The sequence below is a fragment of the Eulemur rufifrons genome, chromosome 14, assembly GCF_041146395.1.
Source record: "Eulemur rufifrons isolate Redbay chromosome 14, OSU_ERuf_1, whole genome shotgun sequence".
In the NCBI taxonomy this organism is placed as follows: domain Eukaryota; kingdom Metazoa; phylum Chordata; class Mammalia; order Primates; family Lemuridae; genus Eulemur; species Eulemur rufifrons.
The window spans coordinates 18,122,454-18,142,548 of NC_090996.1; the positions used below are offsets into that span (position 1 = coordinate 18,122,454).

General features: G+C 54.8%; 1 protein-coding gene across 3 annotated transcripts in view; it reads left to right on the forward strand.

Annotated features, from left to right (window-relative positions):
• GSG1L (GSG1 like) overlaps positions 1–20,095 on the forward strand; it is a 185,268-nt gene that overhangs the window by 163,714 nt on the left and 1,459 nt on the right. For 2 of the 3 annotated variants that reach the window (XM_069486680.1, XM_069486681.1), the window contains one exon: positions 10,541–10,611. In XM_069486680.1, coding sequence (XP_069342781.1) covers positions 10,541–10,611 — 71 coding nt within the window. Of the gene's footprint in view, positions 1–1,383; positions 1,438–10,540; positions 10,612–20,095 lie in introns of all 3 variants that reach the window. The other variant, XM_069486679.1, reaches the window with a different exon arrangement.

Here is a 20,095-nt window from a genome sequence, read left to right on the forward strand (position 1 = left end):
TTTTTTGTAGCACCTGACACCCCCTGCCAGGGTTTTCCTTGTTCCCCTGCTTGCTGGTTTGCAGGCTGCGAGCTCCGCGATAGAAGGTCTTTGCCGTTTTGTTCCCTGCCGTCTCCTGAGCCCCTAGCATTGGGCCGGACACTTAGAAGCGCTCATGCAGGGTTTTCTGGTGACCGACTGGATTCTTCTCTTTGGAGGCCTCAGCCCCGGCTCCCTCATGCCCTTTCAGCGCCACCCCCACCACCATCTCGAGGATGCCGAGTGCCAGCGCCTCTCTGCCAGAGCCCCGGGAGAGAGGATGGATTGCCCGGCGTGAGGCAGGTGTTTGGTGCCAGGCCGGTCGGCTGTGGCCAGGGAGGCCAGGCTGACCTGGTGCACGGCTCCCCTCGCCCCGGGCTGCGGAAGGTGCAGTGCCCAGCGTGGCACGGGGCCCAGAGCAGGCGCAGAAACAGCCTGATGTCTGAAACGGCCCCATTAACGCTGCTGTCAGTTGTTACCTCGGCCGGGGGAGATCTGCCTCCTGGGGCGTCAGAGGGTCAAACGCACCTTGTCCTGCTGAGGCAGAGGACAGGACCGCTCCGAATGCCATCAGCAAGACGCTGCTGTCCGCAGGCGCCCCAGTTCCAATGGTCCCTAACAGCTCAGGCCCCAGGACGAATGCTCTCCGGCATATGTGCAGATCGCTTTACACATTCATGACTTGAACGTTATGCAGAGGTTCATCAAATTTTATTTCCCTTTCCCTCTGAGGAGAGCATTTCAGCTTAGCTGGGCTGTTCTATTTCCTCCCCTACAAAGAGCTCAGAGCACATAGATCTCTGCACGTTTGCCAGGGGTTGGGGTGGGGGGGTTTGGAAGCAGGGCTGAAATCCCACAGTGGCCGGTGTCCCTGAAACCACAGGCAGGGACACAAGAGAAGGAGATCCACGGCCCCACCTGCCAATGTGTCCTCCTCCTCGGGGGACAGAGAGTGGTGTGGGAAGAGCAGGGGTTTGGAGCGAGTTTTCTAGTTTCTGTCCCTTCACTGCTGTGTGACTTGTGGCAAGGCAGTGAGCCCCTCTGGGCTTGTTTCTTCTGATCCAGGATGGGAGGGTCCAGAGTTCTCCACGTCTTGGGAAGACTGAAATTTGATCACCCAGGTGACATGCTGGGCACAATGCCTAGCACATGGAGGGCTTTGTGCATGACAGTTCCTGTCCCTTTTGCTCCTAATGCTGGACCTCAGAGCCAAGCATGAGCTTGGCCGTGACCAAGAGGTACTGCTAATAATCATGTTATTATATCTTGCCCTGAATCAGGCCCTCAAGTGCCTTAGATGTGACTCAGTTAATGTCCCCAATGCCTCTATGAAGTGTAGGTATTATTGTCATCCAGATTTTACAGATGCAAAATCGAGGCACAGAGAGGGAAAGTGACTTGTCCAAGGTCACGCAGCTGGTAAATGCCAGAGCTGGGATTTGAACCCAGGCCACACAGTCAATCCCCGTGCTGTGCAGTTGCTCGGGCCTGATCAGCAGTCTGTGCCGGGCACTGAGGTGGGACCTGGTACACGGGGGAGGGGAGTCCCATGGCAGACGAGCTCCCCTTGTGGGGGGCAGGCGAGGTGCAGAATGGGGGTCTGGGGTGATGCACGTCCTGGGTCGGGGTGTGAGGTCTCCCTGATGCCCTGCTGTTCCTCTCTGCAGGAGAGGCCTTTGTAGAGCCCACTCCATCCTGGCCTCTCACGCTGTCCTCCTGGAGACTGGGGTCAAGGTGGTGCCCTGTGGGGGCTGATGGCCAGGAAAGGCCTGGACTGTCCCTTCCCCACCCCGACCCCCTCCCAGCTCCTTGTAGATTGTTTTCATGCAAGAGATGATTGCAGATCTGAGGATCAGGTGGGCAGATTCCGAATGGTTTTCAGGGCCTTTCAAGTATAGTGGTGTGTGGAAGAAAGGTGTGTGTGCACGTGTGTGTGTGTGTGCGTGCGTGTACTCACGTGGGAGGGCCAGTATGCACCTGTGTCGGGTTGGGGGGGAGGAAAAGCCTGTACCCCCCTGCCTGGGAGCAGCCTCGCCTGTCCCAGCTCTGGGGAACATCCCAGATCAGCATCACCCTGCCCGCTGTCCCCAAGGAGGGTGTCTTAATTGGGCCTCCCAAAGGGAGGGTCGGAAGCTGCCGCACAAAAGGTAAATATTTGCAGATCGGGACTTTCCTGAATGCTTAATGCTCAGATCTGGTTTAACAATGTGTGCAAGAAAATGAGACCTGTTGGATTAGACTCCAGAGGGAATTCGGCCGCCCTGAGCAAACATCCTGCCCCACCCAGGAAGTGGCAGCCTGTGGTTGACAAGGCCCTGGAGCTCCCTGGGAGGGCAGCCCCTGCTCCTGGGGACAGCCTCCTCCCCGGGCCCTGCACCTCTTTCTGTGGCACTGGGACTCTCTGAAATTACTCGTTTATGTCTGTCCCCTTCCTATGTGTGCTCCACTCCACGAGAGCAGAGCGCTTGGCTTTCTCTGTCCCTAGCACCTAGAACCACAGGGGGTCCATAAATTATGGCATTCATTAAGAGTAATTATATTGTTAAGTATAGTAGAAAGTTATGCAGGGATTTCTGTTGCAGGCACGGTGTGAGTGCCTGGCCCGTAGCCACGCATTTGGCCTTCGTGTCGTGCATGAAGAAATAGACCAGAGTTGGAATCAACTCTGCAGTTGACGAGCTGCGAGTCCCCGGACAAGTCACTTCACCTCCCAGAGCGTCAGTTGCCTGGCTGGAAAATAGATTAATGCCCACTCCGAAGCTCTGTGGTGAGGGTTACGTGAGAGGCTGCCATGAAGTTTCTGGCACGAAGCTGGGGGTTCCTTCTCCCTACTCCCCCCCAGAGACCTCCCTCTCTCTGTACGAATAAGACACCCTCCCTGCCCGAAAAGGGGGCGTATAGCACCTGGCAAACTGGCAGCCCTGGAGAATCCTGCCTGGAGATGTACATTGTTTGACCCCAGGGTGGTTTCAAAATTCTTAAATTTTGGCTGAGTTATAACAACCGGGAGATTTCACATTAAAAATCAAGGTGTTGGGCTTCTCATGAAAAAGATCTGGCCACACTGGCCCGCATTCATGCATGGTGACAATGGCCCGAGGCGTGTGAGTTTGCAGCCGCCTGCTCTCAGTCTAGTGCCCGCAGCAAAGCAGTCTCCTGGGAGTGGCTCCAGGCAGGGAGGGGTCAGTCCCAGCCTGGTGGGAGGTATCGGATAGAAAAGGTTTCACAGAAGAGACCCTCAAGCCAAGGTTTTCAAGACCCAGGAAGTATTCACCGGCCGACTGGCGGTGGGTGAGGAAGGGTATTTCAGGCACAGGCAAAGGCCGGGAGTGGCCAGGACACTAAGGGTATTTAGGAAAACCTGGGTGTCGTGGTGTGGTGTGAGAGTAAGGCAGGAGAGGGAGCCGAGCCCGAGTCTCAGATTCCTCTGATCCTCCCACGGTGTTTGAGGCTGGGGGCTGGTGGCAGCAGCTATTCGGCTACTCCTGGGAAAATTTTACCTTCCGAGAGGGAAGAGATGGAGTAGAGACCGTCCCTCAGCCACAGTCCTTGGTGCCAGCCCTCACCGGGCTCCGAGCTGACACACAGCAGCCAGATCCCGGGTGTGGGGGGACAGCGTGGACATAAGTCACTCCCACGCGGGGAGGGGAGACCTCACTGCGGCTCTGCACACACCTCGGGGATTGGCTCCGGCGGGGGTGGGTGCGGCGACCCCGTGCCCCACCAGCTGTGTTCCCTCTCTCCTGTCTTTCCGAAGGGCTTGTCTCCACTTCGTCACCTCCCAGTCACCGCCCAGCCCACGCCAATCTGGCTCCCTCCCCCTCACTCCACGGAGCTGTCACCGCACACCCGCCTGGAGGGTTGCTCTTTCCTCCGCCCCAGGAGCCACTCCTCCCGCTCACAGGGCGGCCGTCCTCCGCTCCCTTCTGCTCCATGTTGGTCATTGTCCTCGGTGCCTGCGTGGCTGGCGATGATCACATTCTGAGAGTCCCCCCACTGCACCGCCCAGTGCCATACCTTGGCAGTTCCACTTCGGATTGTCAAAGGCACCTCACATCAACACGTCCAAGTCTCATGCGTGACACCCGCCCCCCGACCCCAGCTCAGGCTTACGGGTCTCTCTCTGTGAGCGGCTCTGCTCGTGCAAGCCGGACACCTGCACTCCTGACAGATGTCCCCTTCTTCACCACCCCCACCGCCCTCCTGTCACCGCAAGCCCAGTGCATTCTCCACTTCCGTCCAAAGCTGCACGGGGCTCACCTGGGCGATTCTAGCCGGCTCCTGGCTGGTCTTTGCACATCCACTTTGCCCCGTCTAGACCGGTCTCCCCTGGCAGCTGGAATGGCTCTTCAGTACGGTAATGCGATCCGGGTGACGCCACCCCAGCTTTCTGCCTAAAACACTGGAGTGGCTGCCCACGGCCGCCAGGACAAAGACCCAATTCCTCGCCGTAACTTCTAAGCCTCACAGTGTACCCCGTGCACGCAGCACCCCCCAGCCCCCTCCCCATGCACACAGCGCCCCCTCACCCCTGCAGTCCCCCAACCCGGCCATCCTCCTGCCTCGTAGCTCTGACCTCCTCTTCTCTGTGCTGCAGACTCCCCAACACCTCCCCCTCCTGGCCTCAGGTATCCCCACCTCCGGGACTTTGCTCACCTGTTCTCTCCCCTGGTGTCCAGTCTGGGCTGTGGAAGGAACTAGGCACATCCCGTCTAGAGGCTTTATGCTGCGGGTGAGGCCCTGGCGGCTGGAGGAACCCCCTAGGGGCTGTTGAAAGTGGCCGTGGGGAGTTTGGGGCAGGGGCACCACTAATGCTGGTGATTATTTATATTTCCAGATAATAATTTCCAACCCACATGATTGTAAAAATCATCCCAAGGTGTCAATACCTAGAGGTCTCTTTTTAAGACCCAGCATTGGAGAAACGGGAAATGGGCCGTAAACTGCACACAGGGACCAGGCTAAGGCATTGACACTGTGGATCGCTTTGTCTTCTGTTATTTCCCAAATGTTTTGTATCACGATGGTATTACTCAAAAAATGGGAAAGGGAGGAAAAAAAGAATCTTTTTAAAAAACCCATTTATTTCTCTCTATCTTGGAATGGCCTTTTTGCTACGATGTTATGGAATCTTAATTTACTGTCTGTGGTCATTTATTTGCCAAAATTCCTTTTAATTCCATTTTTCATTCCGTTGCAAATTGCTCGTTTAAAAATCAATGTGTTTTTTTGTCCTCTGCGACTGTTTGCTGGGTGTTTAACCTCCGAGACGTGAGCAATCACGGCTCCATTTTATCCGTCTGGTGTCCCGGCTGGAACGTCACTTCTCAGCAACACCTTGCGCTTCGCCGCTCTGTGCTGGGGGGGCTTCGAGATTGCTGTTGGTTCCCGAGAGGAGCGTGGTGCCCAGGAGTCAGAGATGGCACCGCAGAGACCGCGGGGCCCTCGCGTGGCTCACACGACGAGCTCACCGGCCAACGCCAGCGTACAAGGAAGGGGAGAAGCACAGGGTCGTCCTTGAAGTGGAAAATGATTGAAAGACGGTGGGAGGAACAACTGGGAGGAACGGCCGCTCCCTGAATGCCCACCTTTTCTCCTCCATGTCGCCAGCCAGAGGGACATTGAGAGGCTCTTTTGCCCACTGTCACCACAGCTGGCGCTTGATCATGCCCGCTTGTAACCAGGACTGTGGGGAGGGGACAGGGGACCAGGCTGAGCGGAGCCGCTCACATGCCCAAAGCCTCTTGAACTGTGAGGTGGGGCTGAGTGTGGATCACAGAGTGACGGGACCCCAAGGGCCCCACAGGTGAGGATGGTGACAATGGAAACAGTAATGACATGACGATCATCAAAGTCAGTGCCACGCAGTGTTCTAAGTACCACCCTAAATAGACTGAGCTTTGCATCTGTTAGTTCACGTAATCCTTACAAGAGGTAGGTGCATTATGTGCCCATTTAACAGATGAGGAAATCAAGGCTTGTCCAGACACAAGTAGCTGGTGAGTAGTGGAGCCACCACCCCACCCCCTGGGGGGACGTGACCCACTCGGGGCGCCTGGGTCCCAGCTGCTGCCAGCCCTGTGCGCTGTTTCACTCCAGGTGTCCCCGTTAACCCTTCAGGACACTTACTTAGATTTGTGGGTATTATCATACACCACCAATTCCTTGACAAAAGCAAATCTGTCTTTAGAGAACGCATAAGATTCCCTGTAGGAAATTACCGTTCAAATCAAAGGGAATTGTGCCTAGTGCCATTTGCGGTTGTTCCTTTCTTAACACAGAGCTCAGCATCCCTGCTGGCCCTGGGCTGCTCTTAGCTTCAGACTGTTTTACCTCGTGTCCTTCCCTCCCTCCCTCCCTCCCTTCCTTCCTTTACTTGAGATACTTTGTACTAAGCACCGTGCTAGACCTTGAGGCTACAAGCAGAGAATGAGATAAACTCCATCCTTCTCTCTGAACCGAAAATGTATCAGGGAAGACGGACTAGTAAGCAAGTTTAGAGATGGTGGTAGTTGACATGCCTGAGCCCTTCCTCTGTGCCAGGTCCTGGGCTCTAGTCTGTACAACCAGGCAGGCATTGGTGGCGGCTGTTACTGTCATGACTGTGGCTGCCACTGTTATGCCAATTGCACACATAAGAAAACTGGGATTCGGAGCGGCCAGAGGAGTTGCACAGGGTCGTGCTGCCTGCTCCTAGCAGAGCTGAGCTCAACCCCGATTTCTCCCCACTCCAGGGCCCAAGGTCTCGTGGCGCCCGAAGCCTCCCTTATCCTCTGTGTGTTTCCTGCTGGGAAGCCCAGATGCCAGGGCCACTTGGCCCTTGAGGAAGCTGCAGAAGGGTCGTCAGCCCTTGCCCAGAACCACTGCCCAGCCCTAGCCGTGCCCACGTGGCTGCCAAGAGGCTGCAGATTCTGCAGATCCGGTGCTGTCCCTGGTGAATCTGGTGGGGAGGGCTGTTTGTGCAAGGAAACCAGCTCTTTCCGCAATGGCAACACAGCGTCGTAGAAAGGTAGACCCGGGCTTGGAGCTCAGCTCCCTCTCTGAGAAGTAAGCAGGTGTCGTATGGTCTTCAGGAGGTGGCCCAGGCATCATGTCCCCGAGGAAGCCTCCGCTGGAACCTATGCCGGTGGTTCTCAGCCCTGGCTGCACATGGCAACCCCCTGGTAATCAAAAACTCCCCGGTGACTTCGATGGGCAGCAGAGTTGAGAACCACCGGGCTTGGCCACGCCACCTCCGCAAGCTGAATCCTGCCCACCACCTGCTGTTGTAAATGAACGGCGACACACACCACGGCCATCTGTTTACGTCTCGTCTGCGGCTGCTTTCACACGGCAGGGCAGGGTTGAGTAGTTGTGGGAGAGACCATGTGACTCGCAGAGCCTCCAATATTTACTATAGGGACCTTTACAGGAGTTCGCCGACCCCTGGACTAGGCCTAGGCCGTTATTCATCTTGCCAACCTTCTTAACGTCCTTCCAGCCTGAAACTTAGCATGTGACCCGTGATGATTTGTGTAAAACAAGCAGGAGCTCCTGGGGTGGGGGCCTCTCTGGGTCGTCCCTGTGGCCCCCAAGCCCAGCACAAGGCCTGGAGCACACAGATGCTCACTAGTGGCAGGTGTGACTTGATGTTTAGCTGTTGCACTGGGGGCTGGGCAGCAAGGTCTGGGTGAGCAGGGAGGGAAGGTTTGTGCCAGGCTGGGCTGGTTCTCTCCTTAGACACCAGCTCTTTTGCTCCGTGGGCCCCACTTCCCAGGGCTGAGGTTCCCAGCAAAGGCCAATGTGGTGCCCAGCAGGAAGCCTGGAGGAAGGTGAATCTCAAGGAACCAGGAGAATTGGGAGCCTGGGGTGGATGGAGGAATTGGCCCCAAGTTGAGGCCATGAAAAGCTGCCCTTAACCTGGCAGGACTGGCATCTGTTGACCCAGAGGTGCTGGATGTGGCCAGGCTGGTGGAGCTCTGGGATGAGGATGGGGCTCAGTTCCCTGGCCTGGCCTCCCATCCAATGTTTGAATCCAGTTACCACTTAATGACCAGTGATCCTCCAGTCTTGAATGCTTCTGGTGATGGGGAACTCACCACATGCACCATTATCTGGAAGAGGAAAAAATGAGAAAACACCTAAATGTCCATCAATAGACTATTGAGGCCAGGCACAGTGGCTCACACCTGTAATTCCAGCACTTTGAGAGGCTGAGGTGGGAGGATCGCTTGAGGCCAGGAGTTCAAGACCAGTCTGAGCAACATAGCAAGATCCTGTCTCTACCAAAAAATTTTCAAAAATTAGCTGGGTATGGTGGTGTGCACCTGTAGTCCCAGCCACTCAGGAGGCTGAGGCAGTAAGATCACTTCAGCCCAGAAGTGTGAGGTTGCAGTGAGCTGTAACAACGCCAGTGCACTCTAGACTGGGCAACAGAGCAAGACCCTATCTACAAAAAAATAAAATAAAGCATTGAATATTAATTATTCCTTCATATAACCTATAAGGAAAAAAAGATGCCTGAGATCTAGGTGTAGTAATACAGGAAAATTTCTGGGTAAGTAAAAAAAAAAACAATCAGGTTATAAGACAGTATTCATTTGCATCTATTTATGGAAAAAAAAAAGTATAAATTCTGAAAATATAAACAGCAGACTGCGAACAGTGGTGATCCCACTACATGCAGACGTGATTATAGGGGGACTTCAGCTCTCTCTATGGCACTGGAATTTCTTTTGTTTGTTTTTGGAACAAGCTTGTGTTATCAGGAAAATAAACAAGATGTTTCTATTAAAAGACAAGGAAAACAAAACATTCTCCCTTATATTGAACTAAAATTTGCCTTCCTACGGCATCAACACACATGCCTTTGTTTTGCCATCTGGGGCCACCCAGGCCACGGGAGATATTTGTGAACAGAACCTGTGTTCAGATTTTGCTCCCTGGGAAGCTCAGGCCTGGCCCCCTGGTACAGACGGCGTGGACAGTCCCCGTGTGGGGTGACTCAGAGCCTGCCTTTTTCTAACCCTGTGCGAGCGTGTCTCCCCTACCAGGCTGGAAGCTCTCTGAGGGCAGAGACTATGAAGTAGACATTTCTGTCCTCCACACAGCACCTGGTGCCAACCACACAGAGTAAGTCCACGGGACGTTCCTGGTGGACGGGTGAATGGATGAATGAATGATCTTAGGGGACCAAAATACGCATGTATGAGTAGCTGTTTCTCTTCTGCTGAGGACACTGTGGCATTGCTTGCCACCTTCCCCAAGTCTCTGCGCCAGCCCAGGCTCCTGGATATGCAGCTAGGAATAGGAGGTGTCAGGAAGAACCAGAGAACAGAGATGGGGCATTTGCTCTGGAAAGGACTGAGACATCCTTGCACGAGAGGAAAGAGGATGGCGGTGAGAAGACAGGGAGGGCCCTGGGGACCATTTGCGGGTAGCGTTGAGAGTGAGAGGTTTCAGGACAGGTGCAGGGCACGGGAAAGGCAGAGAGGGCAGTGGAGGAAGGATGCCAAGGTGTGTGAATTGGAGGACCTTCCGGGGTCTTTAGGAGATGCAAAAATGATTGGAGTTGTTTTTATTAGTTCAGGGGACTGGATTCTGTTCCTGTACACGTGATGCCCTTTGGGACTGAGCCACGTGGGGCTCTGGAATTTATCTGGGTTACAGTAGAATGACGTGCAGTGAGGGAACACAGCCCCACACATTCTCTGGCGCAGCCGTTGGTGGGATGCGGGTGAAGATCTAGGTTTGGAGCTATGTCAGAGAGTGTGTGATGGCCTCCACTGTCCAGGTCCCTGTCACCCTCTGCTCCATGCTACACCTGCTGCCACCCCACAGAGCCTGCTCCCTCTGGGACCACAGCAATCTTGAGATGCCGGAGAGGAGGGAAACCACACCCAAGAAGCTCTTACGGTGGTTGGTGGGAAGGAGCACTGTGCCAGAAGTTGGTAGACCGGGGCTGTGTTTGCATGCAGAATTATCTTTAGGAAGTGTTTTGATTTAGCTAAGAAATGTTATACAGCTCAGAAAAGACCATTGCCTCTCAAATCGGAAAATGGAGTTAAGCAAAAAGAAGACTCCAGATTTAATCCCCTGTATTTTTGGTATGTGGGATGATCACCACTAACCTTTTGATATATATTCTGCCAAATAATGTGTGTGCATGTCAATACACAACTTTTAAAACAAATCAAACTGGACGCATCTTTTGTAATACACCATTTGCACATAAATGATGTTTGTCTTTTTGCAAGAACAATGGGTTTGCATCCCTATTCTGCCAAATTTACTAGCTGCGTGGCACTGGTTGGTCACGCCAACTCCAAACGCCTCGGTTTCTCCATCAATAGAATGGGAATAATGATGCTCAGCTTGCAGGGTTGTGGTCCCTATGAGAGCCCGTGGGGCGGCAGGTGGAAAGTTACTTTGCAAGATGGTCTCCCAAGGGGAGGGACTGCCTGTTTTCAGGTCCTGGGCCTCTGCCTGTCTCAGCCTGCTCTTTCTCACACACCTTTTTTTTTGTTTGTTTTTTCCTCTGCAGGATCGAGAAGGGGGATGGAAGCGAGGAGGAGGACTTTCGCTTGGACTGCCGCCACGAGAGATACCCCACCCGTAAGTGGCCTCATCTGCAGGCGTCTGCCGCTACAGGTTCATGGGCCGTCGGAGGAGAGAGAAAGCCCGGGGATGAGCTAGGCCAGCCCCCTGTGTCCCTGCATTCTCCTGCAGACACCTGCCACACATGGGGAAACTGAGGCTGGTGTGTCAGTGTGGCAAGTGCCCTGCAAGCCGCAGCCGTAGCCCTTCCAGCGGGGGTGGGATGCTAAGAGAGGAGGCGGGACTGCGGTGCCTCAAAGGCAGGCAGGGAAACCACGGCGCAGGGGTCGACCACTGGCCCGAGGGAGAGCAGTCCCGGGTAGAATTAGCTGAGTCAGGGAGGTGACAGTGAACAAGAGACGTTTGAGCCACCGATGATGCTCTTGCTAGCTCAGAATGCGTGAACTTCATACGCCTCACTGTAAGACGGAATCCAGGGTGTACATCAGAAAGACAAATGTCAGGACTGGAAGGCCACGGGATGCAGGAGAGAAAGGGCCTTGCTCAAGAGAGAAAAGGAAAGAACCAACTTAAGACCAGAGTTAAAATGGTCCAATCTCGGCTGAGCCTGCTGAGGGCCCCCCACGTGTCTCCTTGCCCACCCCACCCTGCCCAAAGGGTGACCTGACCTCATATTCTTGCTGACCCCAACCCCTTCGGCCGGCATTGCTACCCACATTTTTCAGATGACGGAACTAAGGCTCAGAGAGGTGGAGTGACTTGCCCAAGGTCACCCAGCTTAGTCAGTGGCAGAGGAGTGACAGCAGACACTGTCAGTGCTCCGGTCACGTCTCTCAGGTCTCTCAGGAAGCTCCAGTGACTTCCATCTGTGTCTGCATCTCTGTGCCTGGCGGGCTCCCCCCCCTCCACCCGCAGAAGGCTGGAAGTGTCGCCGTATAGACACCCCGGCTCCCTCCCCCTGGAGTGGGATCCCCAGGGCATGGCCTCTGCACTTGCCCTGCGGCACGGACAGTCGGACAGTCAGTGGTCGTCAGGGTGGTAGCGCCCTCCCCTCCCCCGTGCCACCTTTCCTCTCTGCACCCCCTTACTCATCACCTGCGCTCCAGTTCTTATCTCAGCGTTTGCTCCTGGGGAATCCAAACTAAGGCAGGAGAGGTTTAAACGCAGGTCTATCTGCCCCAGGTCTGTCTGCCCCCTGACCCTGCCATCCTCAGAACTGAATGAGAAATGGCCCTGCGGGGGCGGCCCGGCTGGAGCAGAGGAGAGGAGGGGGTCTGGTCTTTACTGCGGGGAGGAAGCCCCTGAGGGAGGCATCAGCCCAGGGAGGTGGCCAAGACGCCAGTCACCTGCTTGAGGAGCAGGGTGGCACTGAAGTGGACGCTGCGTGTCTGTGTTAGCGTGGGGGGCTTCCTGGAAGGAGGGGTCAGGAACAATGGGGTGGAGGTGACTGGGACACTCCTGCCTTAAGGGCACCAGAGGGGAGAAATCCGTCGGGGAGGGGCTTAGGAGCACACAGCAGGGACGGAGGCTGGGAGCCCTGGCGCAGCCGGACCCCATCAGCTCCCTGCTTGGCCTGAGCCTCCTGGGCCCCCCACAGAGTGGCTGGAAACCCCGGGTGGGAAGAGGCTGTGGGGGTCGTCTTAGGGGCATTTGGGGGAACTGGGCAGAGGGAAGGCCGAAGTCCCAAGGCCTGGGAATGGAAGAAAGAGTCTGGGGGGGGAGGGCGGGCCACGGTGGCCCTAAAAGCATGCCTGGGATTGAGAAGGAGAGTGCCCAGGGCCAGGAAACTGCAAAAGACCCCCACAGCCCCCCACAAAACCCAGCTCCCACAGTCCTCACCCTGCCCTGGCACCAGCTCATCTCCTGGGCAGCGTTTGCCAGGCCAGCAGCCTGTGGGTAGCCCCGGCTGCCACTCCCTCGGCAAGTACTCGCCGGGCACCCACCGCGTGCCAGGCCGTGCCAGGCCGTGCCAGGCCGTGCCAGGCCGTGCCAGGCGCTGGAGAGACGGCAGGAGACCGGTCCGGGTCAGGGGGAGTCGTTTGATGAGTGAACTCATAACGCGCACGACCATGTCCCGTGCAGACAGTGCCAAGGGCGGGACGTGTGATGATAGAAAGGACACGGGAGAGGGGCTGTCCTGTAGAGTCAGCTCTCCGAGGGCCCGCTGGGCTGGGACCTGCAGGATGGGAAGGAGTCAGCCAGTGAACCCGCAGACGCAAAGGCTCGGAGCCGGGAGGGCCGTGGCTCGCTGTGCAGGGGGGGGAAGGGCCAAGTCTGCAGGGGGGCCTGGGTAGGAGCAGGTGGGAGACGTGCCCAAGTCGTATTTCTCTCCCACCTCCCCTCTCTCCCCCCCATATTTATTATCTCTGTTTATTATTTATCTTTGTCTCTCTCTCATGAGATAGAGAGATTTGTCTTTATCTCTCTATCATGAGACTTTCCAAATCCTGGCTTCTCGGGGAAGAAAAGACCCTCGGATCCCACAGCCCCTGCGCTGGGTGTGCCCTTAGAGGGAGGGAGCATTAGCGGGGATGGCCGTCTTTCCCCAGGGCCACAGAGGGGCTGGGGACACCATGTCCAACAAGGTGGAAGGAAAAGACCCATCCGTCGTCTGCGGAATGAGGACTGGAGGCTGGCACGAGAGATGGTCACCTCAGTTGTCCTAAACGGCTGCCTCATTTATTGCACAAATCCTTATTGAAGAGATTCCCGGGTCCCAGGCTTCTCTGGGTCCCGGGAACGTGGTGACCGATAAGGAACGTCACTGGCCCCTGGCGAGTTCCCGGTCCCGTGGGTGAGACAGACCCAAGTCATTACCTCAGAGCTGTAGCGGGGCCAGGCAGGCTCCAAGGTAGCAGAGACTCCTCATCCAGCTCAGGGGGATGGTGGGGGGCAGGAGACGGAGGGAGAGAGAGGAGGGGGACTGAGCCAGGGGTGCCCCAACTTTGTAGGATCTCTACAGCTACAGTGATGACACCTCATTTGATTATGAAAATGGCCAACAGGAAGAACTCAGTCCCCACAGATCCAATCATAGTATCTCACCCTTGTGTATGTTCCGAGGACTTTACGCTTACTCATGTCATCCTAAATACAGCCCCATTTTACAGATGGGGAAACTGAGCCCCAGGAGGTTAAAAGCGTGGCTTACCCAGCATGACACAGCCAGGAAGTGGCAGAGCTGGGGTTTGAACCGGCCAGTGTGACTCCACGGCCCACTGTCAGTCGGTGGCTGCGCTCCCGGGCCTGGGCGGGGTGCTGAGGGTGCGTGGGGCCCCTTCCTCGCAGAGCTCGTGGTCTAGATGAGCAGCCGATCAGACCGGCTGTGGAAAGGGTGCCGTCTCCAGAATTCGGCCTCTTAGCTGCTAGTGGGTTTTCAGCCAAGAAAATGTTTTGGAAATGCCTGGACGAGTTTTGCGATATGTCTGCAGGGAGCAGCTGCTCAGATCCTGCCAGGGGCTGACTGGCTGGCAGGAGGACGGGGGAGGAGGGTGTCAGGGAGCCCGCATGATCCACGCTGACTGTGTGCAGGTCTGTGCTAAGCACTCGGCTGTCTTCTCCCTTGATGGCCGACCCAGCCCCCAGGAAGAGGGATTATTCTTCCCCTTATGCAGATGGAGACATCGAGGCGCTGGAAGGCAAGTCGACCTTGCTGAGATCTCTGGTCCACGTGGCGATCAGACTCAGTTTGGCGTTTGGATCTTTCTCCTTACCTGGGGACGAGGCTGTTCCTGCTCAGGTCCCTGGGCCCCTGACCTCACTCCTCCCACTCTCGCCTCTCCCAGGCTGCCCCAGCCAGCCCGGCTTCCTCTTTCTTGAACATGCAAAACTCATTCCCTTTGCAGGGCCCTTGCGCTTGCTATTCTGTCTGCCTGAATGCTCTCCCTCCAAATCTGTGCATGGCTGGCTGTCTCATCTTGATGCCTTGGCCGGAAGGCCACCTCCTCCAAGAAGCTCTCCTTGATCTCCACCAGCGTCCCAGTTACCCTCGTATCTCCACGTTCTCTCTTCTTCACAGCATTCGTCCCTCTCTGAAATGATCTTTTATATTGATGTGCTTGGTTTTTGTTTTGTTATCTCTCTCCACTAAGCGCCATGAGAGCAGGCACCTTGTCTATATCCCAAGAGCCTAAAACAGTGTGTGCACATAGTAGGTGCTCAGTTGCCGGCTCTAAACCTCCAAGTGTCTCCCCCTGCCTCCCATCTGAGAAACCACTTTTGTATAAACAGTTACATAAAGTTTTGGTTGTCCTCACTGTCCCCGAAGTTGCTATTTTTGGGGGGCTGCTATGTTATGGATTCTGTCACAATCTTTTTCTTTTCCTGATGAAAGAGTTTGCTTTTCAAACCTGCCTTTGGGGCTTTGCAGTGCCACCAGCTAGCTCGGGAGCACATCAGACGTGACATTTGATGGAGGCGACGCTGCCGTGTGGTCCAGGTGTCTGCGTCTTCCTTTCGGGGGCGACTGAGGTTTGCAGCTGATTGCAGCTGTCAAGTTCAATGCCCAGGACGAGCTTTTGATTTTGCCAGGTGTGTCTGGAAGGCTCTGGGCTCGGCGAGAGGCTGTCACTCGCCGGGCACAGAGGTGGCTTCTGGGAGCTCCGTCTAGATGGGTCTCTGCCGATGCTGTCCCCAAAATAGCAGAGGGAATTTCAAGGAAGACTTTTTCTGGACCCAGAGCAACTTGGCATTTTTATTAGATCAAAATCAAATCCAATATAGCACTGCTTGAGTTGTTGCTTTTATTAAAATGGAAACAGACAATATTTCTGAAATAAGTATCAATGCGGGCCCCGCCCTCAGAGTTTCTGGCTCGGGAGCTCTGCAGTGGGACCCAGGATCCTGCATTTCTAGCAAGTTCCCAGAGTTGCTGGGAGCAGTCTTCAGCCCTTGGCCAATACTTGTCCCTCTGAAGCTGCTGCCAGCAGCGAGTCTGCATTTTGTCACTTGCTTGGGCTATTCAGCAACTTCCAGATGGGAATTGCTGCTTCTAGGGCCGGTCCCCCTCCAGTCCATCTTCCTGAGACGTAAACTTGACTGTGTCTTCCGGGGCCCCTCCCAGCCCCAAAGCCTCCTGTGGTGACAGCCCTGGTGGGCGTGGGCACTGTGCCAGCCCCTCTCTCGTGTTCCCGTGGAGGCGTCTCCCCATCCTCTCCCCATCCTCTTCCTTCAGTGACTCTGACCTGTCAGCCCTTCTTTGCTTTGCTAATTTGTTTATTTCCAGTCTCTCCCCACCGGACTGGAAATGTGACAAGGACAGGGGTCTTGTTGCTGCAGCCCCCGTGGCAGCCCCTGTGCCCAGCACACAGAAGGTCCCCGGTACATTTCTGGTGAATGATTTAGCTCACTTAGTCCTTGACTAGTATTTCCATTTTATAGGGGAGGATACTAGGCTCTGAGAAACAAAGTCATTTGTCCTGTTTCACAAAGCTATGTCATGGTTCTTCTATGTGCCCATTTTTTTCCCACAGTCGTGGTACCCCGATCATGCCCGCCCCTAAGAATCACTCTCACAGGTGTTTTGTTTTGTTTTGTTTTTTGAGACAGAGTCTCACTCTGTTGCTCTGGGTAGAGTGCAGTGGCGTTATCATAGCTCACTGCAGCCTCAAACTCCTGGGCTCAAGTGATCCTCCTGCCTCAGCCTCCCAAGTAGCTGGGACTAGACACTCACCATGACACCCGGCTAATTTTTCTTTTTTCTTTTTTTTGAGACAGAGTCTCACTCTGTTCCAGGGCTAGAGTGCCATGGTATCAGCCTAGCTCACAGCAACCTCAAACTCCTGGGCTCCAGTGATCCTCCTGTCTCAGCCTCCCAACTATCTGGGACTACAGGCATGTGCCACCATGCCTGGTTAATTTTTTCTATATATATTTTTAGTTGCCCAGCTAATTTCTTTCTATCTTTTTTTAGTAGAGACAGGGTCTTGCTCTTGCTTAGGCTGGTCTCAAACTCTTGAGTTCTAGTGATCCTCCCGCCTCGGCCTCCCGGAGTGCTAGGATTACAGGAGTGAGCCACTGCACCCGGCCCCAACACGTGTTTAATAAAGGAGCCAAGGAACCAGTGGCTCTGAGGAAGGGTGGCAGGCTAAGTGGATGCTACCTGATCCCCAGTATCAGAAAGAGACAGAGAGAACGTTATGATCCAGAGACATGGCGCCCCCGCAAAGATGAGTCCAGTGAAGAGAAGGATGGGGGCCCCCTTCAGTCTCCTAAAACAGCCAGCCCCGAGGTAGACCAGCAGACCCAACCTTCCCATCCACGTGGGTCCCCAACAGACCTGCTGTTCCTCCAGAATCCTCCACTGTTTGTCCATTCAACGGACAGGGATTGTGAACGCCTGGGACTGTGCCGGGTGCTGGGGCAGCAGCCATGAGTAAAAGCAGAGCTGGCCGTGTCCTCCTGTGACATACAGCCTGGCAGGGAGCCGAGACACTCCCAAGTACAGTGGTGCCTCTGACGCCCCCCCATGGTAGAGATTACAGGGCAGCAAGGACCTGGAGAGGCAGTCAGGGTGCCCTCGCTGAGGTGGTGACATTTTGGGCAACAGAAGAGGGATGATGGCGTCACTAGCTGACAGGTGTCCAAATCCAGATACCTGGGTGCCAGCCTTGATTCATTCTCCGTCACTCTCCACGTCTCATCTTCCTAGAGGGCAGAGTCAAGCTTGGGCAGCCAGACCGCGGGCTCTGAGCCTGCCGGCCTCGGGAGAGGCTTTCAGCACCTTGGACAGCGGGTGCGCGAGTTCCCGGAAGGAACTTCCTCATAAAGGGACTAAGCTCTTCCTTGAGACGGGGTTGGGAACAGCAATACCCCCCACCTGCCCACCCTCGAGGCCTGCCCACCCCCACTCCACCAGCTTCAGAGCCACCTTGGCCAAGTCAGTTTTCCTCTAAGTGCCTCAGTTTCTCTGCGCATTTATGGTGGTATTGACATTTTTGGTCACAAAGGGCCTTTCCAACCCAATGAATCCATTTTGAAACAGTAGATGCGATTTAATTCAATCCAGCAGGACGGGGAGCTGCTCCCTGGGGTGTTGGTGGCTTGGAGGGGGTTCGAGAGAGTGATTTCCCTCTGGAGGATTGGGAAGTCGGGACTGGAGGGGATCAGATGTTGAATGTCTTCATGTTTTGATACATGGATTCAAAAGGGAAGAGAAATCACATCTTTCAAGAACCTCCTATAGGTCAAATACTCTGCTAACCCTGAGGGGTTTCCAGTGAATTTAAAACACAGTGTCTGCTACCAACCCTCTGAGTGGGACCCTGCACAAACTTCTCCCCACCCATGGGCCCAGTTTCCCCGTCTGTGCAGAGAGGCTGTCGAACCCACCCCCTCCTAGTGCTGACCCCTCGTATGTTCACATCCATCAGTATCCGCGATCAGATGATGAAGGGCTTCTGTGCAGGGGTCCTGCTGGGCCCACTGACTCCTTTGCATCTTACATCCATTTGGAGGCTCAGAAAGGTGAAGTTGCTCGTCGAAAGCCACACAGCTTGAACAAAATTCACACAGCTTGTAAGTGGTGGAGCCTGGATTTGAACCTCTGGCTGCTAGACCCAAGCACAGTTCCCCCCGCACCCCCCCCCCCCGAGCTTGCACCCAGAGGAGGAGAGGCTGAGCGAAGAGATTCTTTATAATGTGCAGAGTCTGAGAGCGGGGAGGGTGGCTGGGGATCATGCCCCAAACTCAGGAATCCTTCCTCCTCTTCCATAGTTTCTTCATTTGTTAAAAACTGAAGTCAGCTCAGGACTTGCTCTGTGCTGGGCCTGGGGGCCGGGGGGCTCCAGGATGGAGCAGACCCCGTCCCCTTGCAGAGATGTCCTCCTCCCCCAGGTTAGTTGGGGAGAGCCATGCTGAGCTGGCTGTGACAGCACGGTGACAATCACAGGGAGAGGTTCGACAGCTGAAGGGCACAGAGGAGCGAGCGAGGCCTCTGCCCATAGGGCCGTGTTCTGCCTCCCAGAGGAGGGAGCATTTGAAAGAAGAGTCGAGAAGGGCAGGGAAGGGCACTCCCAGCCCAGGGATCAGCATGTGCAAAGCTGTGGAACAGAGTCATGCAGCAAAGACACAGACTGGGAAACACGCAGAGGTCACGAAATGACCTCGGGTGGGCTGGGACCACCCTGAGAGATACTACGTGGCCCGTAGACTATTCAAAATATTTTAAAAACCTTAATTGTCATAGCTGAAAACCCAGGAGGTTTTATTTTGAAATCCAGATTTTCAGTTTCTTGGAATGTTTGGAAGCTCTGAGCCCACATTCCCTGGGGTGTCAACTGTGGGAGCTCGGGGACCGCTGGCCCTGGCCCACCCCACCCGTCGGCATCCTCCGCTGGACTCTGGGGACATTTGGGGTTGAGATTCCCAATCTACCGCACAAGGCCTTTTTCTCTGGCTGGTGACTGGCCCCAAGGTAAAGGGCCCTGGAGAGAAAGAAAGTGAGTGGGGGGTCCTAGTGGGCCAGGGGGTGCTCCTCAGGCATGGTGAGGACCTCCTTCCCACGCACTCTGTAAATGGTTCTGGGCCCCAAGCCCCTCCCAGGAGGCCAGAGAAGGGGACGAGGGACCTAGTCCTCAGTGGCTAGCCCTCCAGATCCAGGGGACAGAGAGGCTGATTTTAACTCGAGGAAGAACAGGGATGGTGGCCTTTCTTTGTCCTTAAAAAATGGATGATTCACTTACCATTCTCCCTGGTTCTGCCTGTTGGCCACCATAAGAGCAGCTACAATCACTTCTAAATGCTCACTTAGAAAAACAATCAGACCTTTCTATGTGCCAAATATTTACTTCTAGATTAAAAAAAAACCCCAAACACCTTTATGCTGGCAGCAAGCACTTCCAAAACAATGTGACTGTTTCCTCAACTGAGGCCAAAACAAATGTTTTTTTTCCTGAGGCCAAATTATTCCAGAATGTTTGCAAAATATTTCCCGCTGCTTTAACAAATACAGTAAAATTTGCAAAGCACAAACGTCAAAGAACATTAAAAACAGAAGGAGAAAAAAAAGCAAAAAAAAAAAAAAAAAAAAATCCCCTCCCAGCACTGGCACAAGCATCTTCTTCTTTGCTGCTTCCCTGCCAGCCTTGTTATTAGGAAGAATCTCCTAACAGTCAGAGCTGCTTTGGAGATGGAGAAAGAGCAATGAGTGAGCTCTCCATCATTAGGGGTGTGCAAGCAGGAGCTTGGCTTCACTGGGAATTCCCACCTCAGTGGGTTTTCCACAAAGAACCAGTCTGACCCTGAAGTGTGGCCAGGTGTGTCTGAGCATCCATTGGAGCTCAGAGTAGGAAAACAACACGACATGGAACAAATTTCTTTCTTTTTTTAATTTTTTATTTTTTGAGACAGGGTCTCACTCTGTCACCCAGGCTGGAGTGCAGTGGCGTCATCGTAACTCACTGCAGCCTGGAACTCCTGGGCTCAGTTGATCCTCCTGCCTCAGCCTCCCGAGGAGCTGGGACTACAGGCGTGAGCCACCTTGCCCGGCACAAATTTCTTTTGATGCTGAGGTTTGGAGTCAGGAAGGAAAGGATTCCGTCCA